At 34.6% G+C, this 18,013-nt stretch overlaps 1 protein-coding gene across 2 annotated transcripts in view; it reads right to left on the bottom strand.

Annotated features, from left to right (window-relative positions):
- Nucleotides 1-2,082: 2,082 nt before the first annotated feature.
- Nucleotides 2,083-18,013, bottom strand: part of LOC110102135 (probable magnesium transporter NIPA4) — a 51,187-nt gene continuing 35,256 nt past the window's right edge. For both annotated transcript variants that reach the window (XM_020830317.2, XM_028700488.1), the window contains 2 exons: nucleotides 2,534-2,639; nucleotides 2,083-2,448 (listed from right to left, as the gene is read on the bottom strand). In XM_020830317.2, the coding sequence (XP_020685976.1) occupies nucleotides 2,345-2,448; nucleotides 2,534-2,639 (210 nt within the window). In that variant the 3' untranslated portion in view covers nucleotides 2,083-2,344. The remainder of the gene's footprint in view (nucleotides 2,449-2,533; nucleotides 2,640-18,013) is intronic.

Here is an 18,013-nt window from a genome sequence, read left to right as displayed (position 1 = left end):
GAGTTGTTCAGCCCTTGATGATATGGAAGCTTATAATACTTGGTTTAGAAAAGAGAAAACTAGAAGATCCAATTTGAACACAAAGAGAATTATTATATTCTACTCAATTTGGTTGGACTTGCATTGCACTCTTCCTTAAATAGATTGCAGTTGATATATTTATTCCTTATTTAACCTAATGAAAATTGGATGCACAACAAGATAAATCCCATGTGAGATCAAAGACCTTAAAAAAAATCACCTATTATTATGATGGTTTTGGGATGCATGCAGTCAAAACTAATATGTAGTCTACACAGTGGCATAACCACATTAAGGTTAGGGGGGGCAATTGCCTTCCCCTCAAAAAAAAAATTATTTTTTATAGGAGGGAAAAAATTTAAAAAAATTTTTTGCCCCTCCTAAAAAATTACTTTTGCCCCCCTTAAAAAACTTTTTTGTCCTAACTTGTCCTAAAATGTCTATACATTTCTTCAAATTTAGTTATAATTTTTTCTTTCATGTTTTCCATGGCAATTTAATTACACTTTTTTTTTCTTTATTTTTTTTGGTTAATTTTTTTAAATAACTTATATATATATATATATATTGTACTTTCCCCCCTCAAAATTAAAACTGGTTCTGCCCCTGAGTCTACACACCATTATTTTTATTCTCAAGAATAGAACAAGAAGCGTGGATGGCTATAAGATTGGATCCTTGACTAGGATTTGAAGAGAGCATCAAATTGATCTCTCTTGATTTCTTACACTATTGATTCTATGATTCTTTATGAGATTTGCAACGTTTATAATGCATATAAGAGGATATATAGATTTTTTTTGTGAGAATTTCAAGGCGTAAGGTTCTTGATTATTATTATTATTATTATTATTTTTGTGCATGTGTACTCATGAATTAAAATAAGAGTGCTTTAGCTTTGCACATCATAATTATATTTTCTTTTTTAAAAGATCAAATCTTCTCCACTCTAATATGAACTTAGATTTCATAAGATTTGAATCATGTAAATATCAATCGATATCTTTCTTTAATATACTACTTTTTTTCTTTCATTTTACTGATTTTATAATATATTATTATCAATCCTAATGCTTCAATATCACAAATTTTTACGACACCCTATAATGTTATTTTCTTTTAGGATTTATAACTTGTTTCTCATGCAGCTACTAATTATTCCAGTTATTTATTAAGGTGGCCTTGAACCCATACATAGCCCAAGAGTCTATTAATTTCATATTTATTTAAAAAGGATAATTAAATAAATAATAAAATTATTAAAAAGACAGTATTATATATAGAATATAATACAATTGATTCAATATTGTTTGTGGTCAATTTACTAAGTGTTCTTCTATATAATTCTATATCATGTTATTTAAGAAAATATAACGCCATTTACAAAAACAATCAATAATGATTATGGCTTTTCTTTTTTAGTCATTAATTAAATTTAATGCAATACAGATCGAACCTAATTTAGTCATTAATTAAATATGAGAATTTAATGCAATGTGTAAATTTATCTTAATTGATATAAATGTCTCAAAAAAACAACACCCCTATGCAGAAACCCTTAACAACGCTTAATATTTAAGCTTCATTTGAGAGACTTTCTTACTACTTTTTAAAGCAGCTTTCTAGTCTAAAATTTTTACTTTTTAGCTAAAAAATCACTTTAAAAAATAGTAAGAAAGTCGTCCCAAACGAAGCCTAAGTTACAACCAATCACAAGATTAAGAGAATGCCAAAAAGAGCTTTCTCACTTCTTCACATTTTAGATAGCAACCACAATTTTATTTGATAATTGCTTTTCATATACTCCTATGGTGAAATTTTTTTTTTTTTACAACTAGAATGGTTTAGTTATTTTTGTCACAATAATTTTTCAATGAACTTTATAAAACACTACAATCATCCTAAGCATACCCAACAGAACAACTTAACAGTTTTTTTAATGCACTTCTCTCCTATCCTTCTCGGTTTCATGCAGCTTAAGAAAAAAAAAATAGCTTAATTGTCCAAAAACATCAGCAACACACCTAAAATACAAAAGAAAGCATTTTTCCTCACAAACAATTGAAAAAAAAAATGCATTGATTTATAACACAATTCTCACCCCTGCCAGTTTTTTACTCATCTTTTAATCAGTGTACAGGCCTACAGATTTGTGGTAAAATCTAAATACCCTAGCTTCCAACTGACGGACGATTAAACAGCTCGAACAGGAATATAAAAAAATGGCCGTCATTTTTGACAAGTTATAATTTAAAAGAACATGAAGATTGATGGCATTCACAATTCTGAGTAAAGATGGAAGAGTAAACAAAAAAAAATCAGTTTAGGGTGAGCGGTAAGGTTCCTGAAACCTGAGCGGAATGCCTTCGTTCTGAAAACCATCTTCATTTGCATGTTTGGGGATTCGAAGGGAAAGAGAAGCATGACCTGCAATAAAAAGGCACACAATTTATGATTGGGTGTTAAGGATCACGATTAGGTATCAGAGAGTACTATGTAGTTTCGACTGTACCATCAACCATGTCCTTAGTTTTGTGAAGCAGAAAAGTCCCTGAGAGAATTGTCACAAACCCACACATCTCAGTGACTATTTGTGTTGGATTTTGCCGATCCCAGTCCTGTCATGTAATGTATTTTAACGTTAATTCAATGATTTTTCCACAAAAAAAAAGGTGAAAAACAAAACTTGTTTAGCTCAAATCCTTAACTGTAGCCAGAAGCTATTTATTTACAAGGAAAAGCATACAACTTACTAAGTACATTATAACATAAAGATCCAAGTTACAAGCAAATTGGGAAAGACATCCATTAGAGGCAAAAATGGATTAAGCATACGCTTAGCAATTTATTTCTCAGCGCCTACCTTTGGGGAATATGCTAATCCTATCTGAGATTATGATGGAACTAGAACAATTAACATTTTCAACTAAATGTATTGATATTTTTTTGTAAGCAAACAATTAAGTGAATAACTAAACCCTGACTGAAGGTCAGATCACCTGAACATTTACAGTTCCAACTAACTACAGGCAGAATGTTTTTTGCCGAGTTAGACACCCTTTAGACCATTCTACAAATCAAGGCAGGTCAGACGGCACTCATCTTGAGCATACGAGTAAAAAGCAGATATGAAGGACCTGACATATAATTAAAACATCATTCTTGATACTTGACAATATTATATAAATAGATTCCAAAGCTTCAAATTGAAGTTTAAGGTATTCCAGGACTTCCATAAGACTTATACAAGGATCCAGCTTTTGATTCAAACGTGCAAAAACAGAAACGAGTGACACTAGTTTAGCATGACCAGCATTCCCTTGATTTTAAAATTGACTTGATACGATTGAGAAACATCTTATGAGGTATATACAGGTTTAGGAGTCTGGATAAGCTCTCATTGAAAAAAAGAGGCTGGAAATTATACTGTAGCAACTCCCCCAGACCATAACAAACCTTCTTCCTTCTATGACCCCCTTTTTCTAGGACTGTAGAAATCAGCGATCATGGCTCGCAGTAATGAAGCAATTAGTGGCCTTACCATTGCAGAACTTGATTTCCCTGGACTATAGCAATCAACAGCTATGTTTTACACGAAACTATAGCCCCTTTAGCAGCTCTTCACTTACGGGACTGTAGCACGGAGTGGCAGCTCTTACTTGGCTCTTTCCTTGTTTGATTTATTCAACAGCCTAGCACCACAACACACGTATAATTTTTTTTATTTTTCCCAGCACCATCAAACACTGCAACACCCATAGTAAAAAACCAAGAGCTGTTTTTGCTCGAGAAATTCTAAGATTTTGTATTTTTATTGAATCTTGATTGATTTTTAAAAAGTAATTTATTATTCGTGCCTTTTATGGTTAAATATTAGACCCTTCGGCATGTACTATTTATTCAATGGTTCAATAATTTTTTTATTCTATATCAATATTTTGTTGTTGGATGTACATTATTAGAGTACTTCGTAAATCTTGACAATTACTTTCAAGGGCATCTCTCTTTGTACAAGTGTGACATATGGATCTTCGTTTGGGTGAGACTTAGATCATTGTTCTTTCTATCTACTTAAAAATAGTGATGCGTAATTGATGTTTTGTCAAGTGTGATATCTAACAATCCTTTTATGATTGAATCTTGATCATTATAGAATTTAATGCTTCGTTATATTTTTTGAGCAAATTTCAAATTTTGATATGGTGATTATTGCTTGGAATTAAATAAGGATATATATATTTTTTAATTTTACATCAAAAGTGACCAATATCTGATAGGATTGAGAGTTGGAGTTCGTTACTTGTGAGTGATGCGGATAAAGAGAGTTCTTTAAGAACTAATAATTAATTCTCTAAAGCCTATCAAAACCTCCTGTGATAACAAAGCTTCAATTGTTATAGCGCTTAATCTTATTCTACAAGTTAGAATAAAACATGTAGAAACTGAAACACTTTATCAAGAAAAAAATTGGCGATGGTATGATATGTATGATCTATATATCGTCAAAAGATCCTTTTGATTGCTAATATCCTTACCAAAGGACTTCAAAAGACAATTTGAATTTCTAGTTAACAAGCTTTCCATGACTAATATCTTCATGCTAGATTTACCTGAGGGTGTCGAAACGTGCTCCTCTGCCTCATTTGGACTAGCAAACTTCTGCTCCTACTGTCGGCCCCACACTGACATAACGAAATCAACAAAGAAGGAGATCATAGACCACATGGATTAAGGGGTTTTAGCCCTTGGATTAACTCTCTTGGAGCCCCCGGATTGTAATCGGTGTGTCCCCGTAGCAGCAAGCCCATCTTTTTCCTATTTTTTATATTAATTTTCTCATTTAACACCCTTAGGTATGTCTATAAAAACCACAAATCCTTGTACAAACTTCAAGCAATAAAATTACAATAATTTTTTTTCTTTAATATCTTTTGTTCTTTTACTACTATTAGAGTCAAAACCTTAATCTAAAATTGAATACACTACATGTAAGTCATTAAATTTAGTAGTAAAAAAAACTAGTTTCTTCAGTGGTTTGTCTTTGAACTTATATATCATCTTCAATAAATATCATAGCTTCTAATTAAGGCTCATCAAGTGAAAGATTAGCAATTTCTAATATTCCCATATCATCTTAAAAGACTCAAATCCATCTCGAAAATGAGAGAACCTCGCTCGCGGCCTCAGAAGTAAATACTGCGGGTCTTTTTTTTGGATTTTTTTTTTTCAATTGACATGCGTATCAGATATGTGTGTCCTTTTAAAATTAAATAGTATTTTAATTGGATATGGGAAAAGCCATATCCGATATGTATCGGTGCCGTATCGGAGGTGTATCCGTGTATTGGTGTATGGGATACAACACACCTTCATAAATAGGTGTACCGGTGAAACATAGCCTATCAACCATGCAAATGTCTATCTATAGCATAAAAAATACAAATTATTTATAGGAGTAGTAGTAAATATCCATGTATTACCAAAAAAATGGAGAAATTTGAATGCAATGAGGTGGATGGAGAAAGCAGCAAACATTTTAGATCCTTACCCACTCGAGCATTTAATATAACGTTCCAATGGGCATTAGTCACAACTCATCACAATATATCCCATGAAATATTAAAGAAAAAACTATCACCCTAAAGTGAAAGTAAGTTCATTAATGCTTTAAATCCTTTAATATGGTATATATTTAGGAGCTTCAAATAAATCCTTTTATGCGTATACAATAGAGCTATAAAACATAACCCTAAAATCTCATGTACATGATTAGAGGCAAGCAATGGATTGTTACATGATTAGAGATTAAAAAAAATTGTTATTTGATTTAGGGCAAAATTTTCAGTATTCACGTGGTTATCATGATTAGAGGCAATCAATGAACTTTTATAAGCATAATTCCTTTTCACATAAATTTTTAAGATTGTTATAAGGGTTCAAATTAGTAAACTATGTATTTTCTTGGCAAAATATCCTAGATGCCTATAGTACTTTAGGCTAATTAATAAGTGAGAAAGATGTATATTTATAATAATTAATTTTATTTTTATAATTTATGGTATTGAATTTATATATTTTTTTTAATTTTAGGATTATTAATTCAACATCCACATGATTATTCAAAATGAGAGATATTGGATGTATAACAGAGTGTTACCGAGATGAAAATGATTGGCAGATAAATTTATTAAGGGAGTTGAGACTTTCATTTAAGTCGTATGTCAACTATCTTCATTTAAGTCTAATGGAATGTTCAGATATCCATGCTCCAAGCAAAAAAATCAAATTTTTTAAAGCCCGGTGATGTTAAAGTTGATTTATATCGTAGGGGATTTATTTTAGGATATTGGTTCTAGACCTCACATGGCAAGTAAGAATCACATAGAGATACTCATGCCGGTCTTTCCACAACTTCTACAGTAATAAATAAAGATCAAATAAATATATTATATGAGGAACTTATTTTTTATGCAAGAGGTCTAAATTTAAAAGCTAACATGGAAGAGCCACCAAACCCATAAACCTTTTTTTTTTTTTTTGAATTACTACATGTTACTCAAAAACCAATATGAGATGGTTGCACAACTCATTAGGAATTATCGGTTGTTGTTAGGATGCTTAGTATCAAAACTGAATATAATATTTCTCGGGAGTGCCTCAATGACTTCATTTATATTCTCAAGGAAACAAATCCAACGGATAATTTAATCCCCACATATTTGTATCGAATGAAGAAATTAATATATAAATTGGATCTCACCGCCATAAAAATTGATTATTATATAAATAATTATATTTTATACTAAAAGGATGATGGGACAAAAGTTTATTATCATACCTGCAATACGCCTCGGTTTAAACCCAACTCAGGAAAACAAAATCGTCAAAAGAAAGATATTTCATATTCTCGTTTATTTTATTTACTGATTATTTCAAGACTTCAACGCATCTACGCATCAATGAGTTTAGCAGGTCAAATGAGATATCATCAGGAGAATTTAGCTCAGTGGTATTTTTTTTCATCCATCAGATGCTTAAGCCTTGAAACATTTTGATCAAATACATGCTTTATTTGTTACAGAGCCACGTAACATAAGATTGAAATTATATGCTGGTGATTTTACTCCATATAATTAGACAACTTCATCATATTCTTGTTTATCAATCATATTAATATCATGCAATCTTCCACCAGAGATATCCATGACTACCCCATACATATTCTTAACACTTACAGCACATAATCTGAAAACAAAAATTGATATTTTTTTGCAACCATTTACTGATGACCTCAGGTTCTTAGGGGAAGAAGATGTCCTCACATATGTCATATAAACCCAATAGAATTTTCTCCTTAAAACTGCATTACTTTAGACTATTAGTGATTTTTCAGTTTACGATTTGTTATCGGGTTGGAGCTCAACAAGAAAGTTCACTTGCCCTTATTGTATGAAGAATATCAAATCTTTCACACTAAAACATAGAGGAAAAAATACTTAATTTGATTGTCACCATATGTTGCTGCATTCTGATCATCCATTTAGAAAAAACAAGGAATGCATATTTTAGAAGTAGAATTAATAGGTCACCTCCTCCACCCAGATTAAATGGTTATGACATGCTAAAGAGACTTTCTAACATTTCATTAATTATTAATTTTTAAATGTTATAAAAGTGTAAATTTCTTGGATACAGCATTCAACATAATTGGATTGAAAAAATATTTTCTGAATATTATTATATTGAAGTATAAATTTGATAAGGCATAATATGGATGGTATGCACATTGAGAAGAATATTCACGATAACATTTTTAATACAATCAAGGATGTTAAAGACAAGAGTAAGAATAATGTGAAAGCTAGAATGGACATTAAAGAGAACTATAGGTGCAAAGAAACCTAAAGTTAGTAAAACCAACGACGGCAGAATAATGAAGCCCAAAGCACTATTCTCATTCACGTTAAAACAAAAAAGTTTAATATGTCAGTGGTTTCAAGGTTTCAAAATGTTCGATAACTATGGATCAAATTTGAATCGATATGTAGATCTTAAATTTATGAGATTATTTGGACTAAAAAGACATGAGTGTTACATAATTATGGAGGTGCTCATTCCAATTATACTATGTCCGTTACCATATTACATATCGAATCCGTTAACAAAACTTAATATTTTTCTTCAAAGATTTATGTTCATCTAAACGAAGTGAAGATATCATGATTGATAATTGATTTGTTAAAAAAAATTAAAGTAAGCGAAGATGCTTTATGGATGAGCAAGGAAAACATATCAATCATCTTATACAAGCTAGAAAAAAAATTTCCGGTGGATTTTTTTTATTCTATGAAACATCTTCCAATCCATCTATCTTATGAGACCAGAGTAAGAGCTGTGTTATATCATTGGATGTATCCTTTTGAGAGGTAAAATGTATATTTAATATACTATATTTAACATTTATAATCATAACTAATAATTCTAATGGTCTAACAGATATTTGAAATAGTTAAAAAAATATATTAAGAATAAAGCATGACCAGAAGGATCCATATGTGAAGCATAATTGGCTCAAGAAATCACCTACTCTGCTCCTACTACTTCGAGCCCCATGTGAGAAATACAAGAACAAAAATTGGTCGTATCATGAACTTTGATATTGAAGAACAATCGCAATCTGCACTGTCAGTCTTTACAAGTCATGGAAAGGCCAGTGGTAAATGTGTTACAAAATTCATCAATGATTTAAAAATCAAAACAACAACTCTAAATGTGTTACTAAACTATCAGGAAGTCCAACCTATCTTAGAGTATGTTTTTTTCACAATGTGCATAAAAAATCATATTAATTTTAATTCTTAATTGTAAGTTGTATGATATGTTACCAAGTATTTCGTAAGCCATTTGCTTTCAACAGATACTGCAACTATTAAGCAACTTATTGCAAATGAATTCTCATTATGGTTTAAATCTTACGTGAGCAAAATCTATATTATTTTATTGATTTACATCTTATTAAATACTACAAACCCTAAATTTTTCAACTTTTCTTAGATTAATGACCCCCATAACAAAGTCTTCGATAAAGGGCTATAAGCACTGGCATGAGGCCCAATGCGAAAAGCAAATAAATGATCAATTTATATAGTTAATGAATTTAAATTTCATTCCAAGTCATAGAGTCTAAGAATAAAAACAAAATTGTGGAGTTTGTGTTAGTGGAAATACTCATCAAGAATATGAGTGTGATTATTATGATATTCTGCTTGAAGTTCTTGAGCTAAAGTACTAAGGAGATGATGTGAATCTTATATGTTTGTTCAACTATCAATGGTATAACCTTGTACTGAATAGAGTACAAGAGTTCATCCTACGTATGATTTAATATAAGATACGGGAATTTTGATCAATTTGTGTTAGCAAGTCAAGTTGTTCATGTTTATTTCAGCAAATATCTAAGTGATCGTGAAGATAAACAAGATTAACTTGTTATTATAAAAACCAATGTGCGAAGGATTATTAACCAACAACATGTCATAGCTACTACATATCAAGAGGATAAGATGTCAAATTGTAAGACTATTGAAATTGATGTTCTTCATTGTCTAATGTTGAAATGCAGTTAAAGAATGTGGATAGTTTGACGAGCTCTTCAAGTGAGAATGACGAAGAAAGTGAAGATACCTTAGAGAGCACTGAAAGCATTTCTATTTCAGAATAGTTTTTGTAGCTTAAGTGACCAAATTGATTTAAATATAATTAATGTTGTATCAACCAATGTTATAATCAAATGAATGTTTAGAAAGAACAAGTTGGTCAAATGAAAATTTACTTAATTTTTATTTTTTTGGATGTAACTGTATTTTTTTTATTTATAATTATGCAAATCTTCATATTTGTTACAACTTCATTTATAATTATGCATATTTGTTACAATTGTAGTGTTACTGTAATTTCATGAAATATAAATAATTGATTTTTTTAAATACAGATGGCTTCAGGTGACAAGCCTCCTCGTAAATCCATTATAGCAACATTTGGTCATAGTAGGAAGAAGTCGAGCACTGAACCAACTGGGTCTAGAGAGGGTGATTAAGGTCAAGGGCAGATAGTTCCAACAATGACAGGAGTGTCATCACCACCATCAGGGAATCAACATCAATCCCCAACTGAGCAAAGTCAAGGACAGACAAATCCAACTGTGGTTGGAGTAACACCCCATGTTGGGTACTTCCTAACTCCTACTTCCACTAGTCCTTGATTTTCATCTCCAGTCAGACAGTCAACTCCCTTCTATCCATATTATTATTCCCCACCAACATCACAAACAGTTCCATCAACCTACCCTTATCCTCTTTTCCATCACCAATATTGTTACCACCTCCTGAGCAGTCAAAATGGGGTGGACCATCAACAAAAACAATGGTTGGGAAGCCTGCCGCAACAAAGGATAAGCGTGTTTACATAGAGCCTGTGGGTGATACATAAGTTCATTTATTTTGTAAAATTATTATAATTTGATCTGTTATGCACTTGAGAAAAAATTTTACCAGCAGCTTTAACTCTGTAAGGCAAACCACCTACAAGATTTGTGATATAATACGAAGCAAATATAGTACTCCTTATTGTGGAAGAAAATTCTAAATGAAGTTAGTGATATATGGTTCAGAGAATTTCAGGTATATTTATTTGACATTTCTTAACATTTGTGATTACATTTGTATCAATATTATTTATTATGCTAATGTTTTGTTATTCGATATCAAAGTTCATATTACGGCCAATTTTTGTTCTTGTATCTCTCACATGGGGCTCGAAATAGTAGGAGCAGAAGTAGGCGGTTTCTCAAGCCAAATATGCTTCACATATGGATACTACTGGTCATGCTTTATTATTAACATGTTTTTTTAACTTGTTCAAATATTTGTTAGACCATTAGAATTATTAGCTAAGATTAGAAATATTAAAGACAACGTATTAAATATTTGTCTTGCCTCACAAAAGAATACATCCAACGATATTACACAGGTTCTCCTTTAGCATAATAAGATAGATGGATTAGAAGATATTCAATATAATCAAAGAACCCAGGGGAAAATTTTTTCTAGCCTGCATAGGAAGATTGATATATTATTCTCGCTCATCCGTAAAGCATCTTCGCTTCATTTAGATGAATATAGATCTATGAAGAAAACGTTAAGCTCCGTCAATAGATTCGATATGCAATCTGGTAATAAACATAGTATAATTGGAAGGAGCATATACATAATTATGTGACAGTCGTAACTTTTTAGTCCAAATAATCTAGCAGATTCAAGGTATATACATCGGCTCAAGCTTGATCCATAGCCATTAGGCGTTTTTAAATCTTGAAATCACTTACATGTTAATCTTTTTTGTTCAAACGTGAATAAGAATAGTGCTTTGGGCTTCATTATTTTGCCATCGTTTTTTATTATTAGCTCTAAATTTTTTCACCTATAATACTCTTTAATGTCCATTTTAACTTTCATATTATCCTTTTATTTTTAACATCAATAATTATATTAAAAATATTGTTGAGAATATTTTTCTCAATGTGCATAACATTCAGATTATGTCTTACTAAATTTATACTCTAATACGATAATGTCCAGAAAATATTTTTTTGAATCCAATTATGTTGAACGCTATCAAGGAAATTTACATTCTGATAATATTAGAAAATCAATAATTGATGAAATGTCAGAAAGTCTCTCTAATATGTTATAATCACTTAATATGGGTGGAGGAGGTGACATTTTAACTCTGTTTCTGAAGAATACATTTTTGTTTCTTCTAAACGGATAATCAGAAAGTAGGAATATATGATAGCAATCAAACCAAGTATTTTTTTTCCCTACATAATTTAGTGTGAAAGATTTGATATTTGTTGACCTGTGAAAGAAAAAAAAATCAAAATAAAATCAAACACCTCACCTGCTCTGGCATCCCACGACGCACGTCGTCGCCATCCCTCCCACGACCGCGGCACGTCGAGTTTCGCACGACTCGACGTCCCATCACAGGACGCCCTGGCGTCGTTAAATTACCAAAGGAACGAGGCCTCGGCTCACTCCCGCTCCTTCCATTTTCTCGGTCTCTTCTCCGATCCCTTTCGACGACTTTCCCTACCTGTTGGATCGAAGGTTATGACAGCTTGATCGGAAGCCACAAGAGGAGCTCGCCGGCTGTGAAGATAACCTTCTACCTTTCGTGCCGGCCAAATCCTGTAATCCACTGAACTGAGAGAGAGTGAGGGAGAGATATTTTGATTTTATTAATTAATTTTAATTATAATTAATTTAATAATTATTATTTCATTATAATTAATTATTAATTATATAGATTATAATTAATTATAATTAAATATAGTTAATTATTATTAATAATATTTAACTGATTAGTTAATTATTATTAATTATAATTAATTATTTAATTATTTTTAACTATAATTTATTATAATTAAATATAATTATTGCTTTAATTATAATTAAACAATTAATTGCAAATGACATGCGCCTTGCTCCTCCCGCCTCGGTCCCCGAGCCTTCACCGACGACCGCCGATTCGTCGGCCCCGAAGGTATAACCCTCTTAACTCAGGCTTCCGTCCTCGACGTGTACGACAGACCGGTAGACCACCTAAGCACACCTTTGGTGAGCGTGGTAGGAGGAAATCCGGTCTGACGCCTACGACTAGGCGGACAGTCGCCTAAGGTCTCTCCCCTACCTCGACTTGCATGTCGGGCCGGCGGACCACCTATGCACGCCTTTGTTGAGCGTAGTAGGAGAGAACCCAGTGCGACGCACACGACGAGACCAGGTAAGCCTGGTACACGCTTTTATTAGTGTGGCCGGGACAATTCTTAAGTACCCGTACGCGGCTTTGTACCTGAGGGGAAACAACTGCTCCTTTCTTGTAACAGGTACCGAAGACCCCATACACGCCTTTATTGCGCGAGGTAGAAGGAAATAGCATGGCCGCGGTGTCCTCGTCCGAGGACACCTACCATACAAGCCTTTATTGCGCGTGGTGGGAAGGCCCAGTTTCTCGTACTTTTTTCCTAAACGGGAGAGACGCCGGGAGGCTGCTGAAATTTTGGGTGAAATATTACTACACTCGGACCTGTTTTGAACTCAAAAGAATAAGGGCCTATGGACCGTTGAACTTGATTGAACACAAGCGGAGGACCTGAACAAAACTTAAATGTTTTTTTAAAAGGCTAAATCCAAATAAAATGAAATCAAACTGGAATCAAAATTCAAATTGTCTGAACATAAAGATGAACTTCTAAAGTCTCCAGAAGACTTTGAACAAAATGCGAACATGCAATTGAAAGGATTGCAAGGGGACTTGAGCTTGAATGGAGTCTGAACTCAAAAGGAGCACAAGGAATCCGACAACTCAATGTCGGGTGAATTGCATGATCCTTGTGAACAAATGTGGTTAAGATGCATTAAATGCAAATAACCACGAGCTCTTGTAGGGAAGATGTTGTAACATCCTCATGACCAACATCGAGGTACAAGCAAGCACACTACAAGACCTCAATGCATACAAACAAAGAATGTAGTGGACTCTTACAACAGTCTCTACAAGATCGGGTGCATCATACCTGTAAGAATGAAATGCATAGGTGTCCCTCTCATATGCACCATTTGAACCTCCAACACAAGCAGCAATGCCTGTTGATTGAAGAAGGCAACATTACTACTCAATAGTAGAAGATCCGTCCTTGCAAGCAAGTACAATAGCCGATATGGTACTGGTGCAAATGACTCTCCTATGAGCATTGTTAAAAAGATCGTACCAAATATGGTCCGTTCCTACAACAAGTACAAATATCAACCCACCTGAGATTAGTGAAAGGTGGACACGATGCAGGTGTAACGAACTCCTACAACAATCCCTACAAATGCATGTTGATTGAGATGGCAACATTGACAATTAATAGTGGATGATTTGGTCCCCTACAGACAAACAAACATTAACCCACCTGAGATTGGTGAAAGGTGGATATGGTGTAGGGACAACTGCTCTTCTACAAATACTATTAGGAGGTCGTAGTGTACACAACGATCCCCTGCAAATGAATACTTGTGGAAAACAACAGTGGGTATCTCGTAAAGCACAACGAACCACTGTGGACACAAGTATGGATATCACCTACGACAGTGGTGATCAAGATCTTCAAGTACGTCGGGTATAAGGGCAACCTGATGTATGGAAAAGGACACCCCCTGACAGAAGGAAGGAAATGTTCGAACAAATTAGAACTAAACTTTATGGTGTTCCAAAGTCTCTTCTTAGTTCTATACTTAAGAAGAAAATAGTTCTGGTGCCGACAAACACCAGAAATAATAAGTCTATTACACCGAAAATTCTAAAAGAAGTTCTTTCCAAATCAGCAGTCATCGACTCCAAAGTTCAGAAAGACCCTTTACGGTGAATGAGAAAGGGGGAGTCAACATCAAAATGGAAAGCCACCAGATCTGCAATACTTATACAAGCAGACAGAAGGCGTCTACAATCTATAACGCACCACCACCGGATCCACAACAATCGTACTAGCAGACAGAAGGCGTCTATAGACTCTCAAATGAAATGTTATGCATTCAAATGACAATTATCCGCACAACCAAAATATGATAAAATACTCATGCACGTGCACCATAAATTGTATACACATAGGTACACTAAATGGGTATATAAAAATCACCCGCATGGATCCCGACGAGCATGTTATTGGTACACACGTGATGCCTAGGGATGTTGCGTGGATCAATAAGTGTATTCTAGTTCGAACTTGATCCTTCTATACGAATTAATAGAAGTCGACAGAGTTCGAACCTTCAAACAAGTACATGGTTGTGGGGACCGGTGTATTTGTTTTAATACATTTATATTAGGCCTTCAAGGTCTAAAATCAAAAGAATTCACTAAACAAAGGCATTTACTCTACAAAATTCGATCCTCCTAGGCAGATAAATAGGAGTAGACTGGGTTCGTATCATTAGATAAATATGCGGTCATGAATTTGACCGGAATATTTATTTTATACATTCATATCATCCCTTCAAGGCCTTTATCAAAGAAAATTCACAAACAAAGACATGAAGCCTACGAAACCCAATCCCCTATCAACAAGTTGATAGGGTCGACAATGTTCAATCAATAAATGAAAATGACCCCAAACACCCCGATAATGGCCGTGTTGAACGATGATCTCAACCGGAGGGGGTTCACAAATATTTTTAAATGCCTCTCAAAAGTTCATTCAAAATTCAAAAAAGAAATTTAAAATTGAAATAAAATTCATCAAACACTTAAAATAAATATTCATCCACCCTCCGCAACAGTTTACCGAGGTGGATAAATTAAAATTTACTTCAGCTCACAAAGAGCCAAATGGCTAGTCGAAAATATCACTAGTATCCATTCTCAAACAATCTCCTACGAGTAAGGACGTGGTACGTGTCCTCTAACCTGTGATTTTGCCGCCAAATGGCACCGCAGGGTAAACGGTTATGACCCGGGGCCCTCTGAACCGAGTGGTTTTGCCGTCAAATGGCACCACGAAATACCGGTTATAGCCAGAGCCAATACGCTCCTTAATGTCATCAAATCTTTGAGATATGAATCAATAAGATATGATCCATAAGGCACAAAGCCCTCTGTTAGCTGAGGTGGATTCAAATTTGTCCCCTTAGACAAATATTGAACCCAGGTCTACAAGGGTCCGTTGGACGAAGCAACCCATGGCTGCCGACAAGGATTTTTATGTCAGGTTGGGTCGACTACCTCCTCTGACTAAGTAGACCAGGGACCATGATGACCCGGGACGACGGAACCATGGGATCTTGATCGGGCCTTCCATCTATTCCCCCACCATCTGCTTTAAGTGCAAGATGGTGAAATTTATATTTTAAATATTAAAATTTCCAAACATCCAAATTCCTAAATCCAAACCCAATGCTGCTACTATATGCCAGATAACATGTATTCTCTACGTATCTGATTGATGACTAGCCTTAATCGAAAGTTCTCTCATTATCGGGAGGGGTAATTAACTATAGGGGCTTGCGCTTATAGGAAACCAGAACTCAGATCATAAAGTCCTCGCAAAATGAGGGCGAAATCTCTGGGTAGTGTCTTATTTACAAACCCATCTGTCTTTCAAAATTTACCCTGAAACTTAATCCGTTAAAACTCCCTCGCCAAACAAAAAGCAAATACAATCAGCGCGGCGGGGAGGCCGGGGCCGAGTTTTTGGAGCCCACAGATTTCTGGGGACTCCGCTGGGGAATGGTTTCTCTTTCCATCTATGGCTAGTCACTTATGTGCTATAGTAACAGCAATCAAATCCATATGATTTAAAATTTTAAATTTCCTAAAAATTAATCTTTTTAAATAAGATCATTGGAAATTCAATCAACGGGGTTTTAATTCTATGCTAATTTTCCTGCTTCTGTTATTTATTCTGCGTAATTTCTGTATTATAAAAGTGTGGGTGATATATCAATTCTGATTACTAACCCTTGTCTTTCATTTTTGCAAAATGGAAATACATGACACACCAATAACTGCCCAACTGGGACGAGGAGCCAGGATTCAACTAGCTAATGCTGTCATAGAGACTGGAAATACTGGAGCCACCATCCACTTTGGTGGACTCGAATTCTCGGCAACTACTGCAAGGGCTGCAGCCGTCTCTGTGTACGACGTAAACTCTGAAGAATTTTCTATAAGGTCCCATTCTGCAAGGATCACTGTACAGCGTGCGCATCTGCCAGCGCCGCAAACTATTTCCAGGGACGTTTCTCAAGGAAGAGTTTCTATCTTTGAAAGATTGTCCCAGTCTAAGACCCTTACTGCAAAAAGGGTTGTTGATGAAAGAAAAATTTCTGTGATGACTGCCAACACCACTAACCTGCCCAGAGAGCCTGTTGCACCTGGGAGGTACAATACTGAAGCTTCCTCATCTGGAGGGCTTAATAGAAGGCAGAAGAGGAGAAGAAATGTAGAGTTACGCGCTCAGTAGCTGCCAGTACCAGTACATCCCTCCAACTTGCCAGCACCAGAACCAGAAATCAATATCCCCACTCAAAATAGGTTTTCTAACCTGAGGTGGAAAAAAAGAAATAGCTCTTCTTGTGAGCTCAAGAAATCCTTCTGGGAGCGTCGACCTGAAGTACTGACCCCTCATAAAATAAGAGAGCCCAAACACTTATCTTCCTGAGTACATCAGGTACTGAAGACAGTCAAGGAGAAGGGGCTAATGAAGGTAAAGTTCTAAAGCTCATTGATTGTTGAGGCCCGAAGAACCCCTCCAAGAGAGAGGATTTCATCTATCATGATAGCCGAAGGAAGAAATTATTGATGATAAGCTCTGCAGGAAGCACATCAGGGCGTGACACATGGACCCCATGTCTATGAATCCACTGTCGAAAGGGCCCAGTGGAAAGGCAAACAAGTATGGAGGTTGCAGCCTCGAATAGAAAATATCTTTGAAAATAGAGATAAATTGGGTGTAACATCCAGAATGGTCTCCCGGAGATCCGCCCTTACTAATAGAACTCGTCAGAGATGGGTCTAAAAGAAGGTCCATAATGACTATTGTAGTGACTGTCCATATCCTGGAGAGTCCTCCAAGAGATCCCGTCATTCACCTACTTAAGCTAAAGAAGAGGTTCATTTCGATCGCAGCCCATAGATCGAGGAAATTATCATCCCAAATCAAAAACCTAAAATTCAGTGGCAACGTCACTAAAAAATTTAAGTACAAGAACGGGATGAAGAAGAATTTGGCGATGAAGACACTATGGAGATCGAGGTTGTTCATATGGTCAGCCAAATTAATGTTGAAGATGATGATGGTGATGAAGATGATCAATAGTCACAGTCATGCATACGTGTTTATTGACATCGCCATAGGGATCGATCTACTGCCAGCTAAAGTGATTGCTCCTCA

Source organism: Dendrobium catenatum, unplaced genomic scaffold, assembly GCF_001605985.2.
Source record: "Dendrobium catenatum unplaced genomic scaffold, ASM160598v2 fragScaff_scaffold_1538, whole genome shotgun sequence".
NCBI classification, from domain to species: Eukaryota; Viridiplantae; Streptophyta; class Magnoliopsida; order Asparagales; family Orchidaceae; genus Dendrobium; species Dendrobium catenatum.
This window is presented reverse-complemented; position numbering and strand designations above follow the sequence as displayed.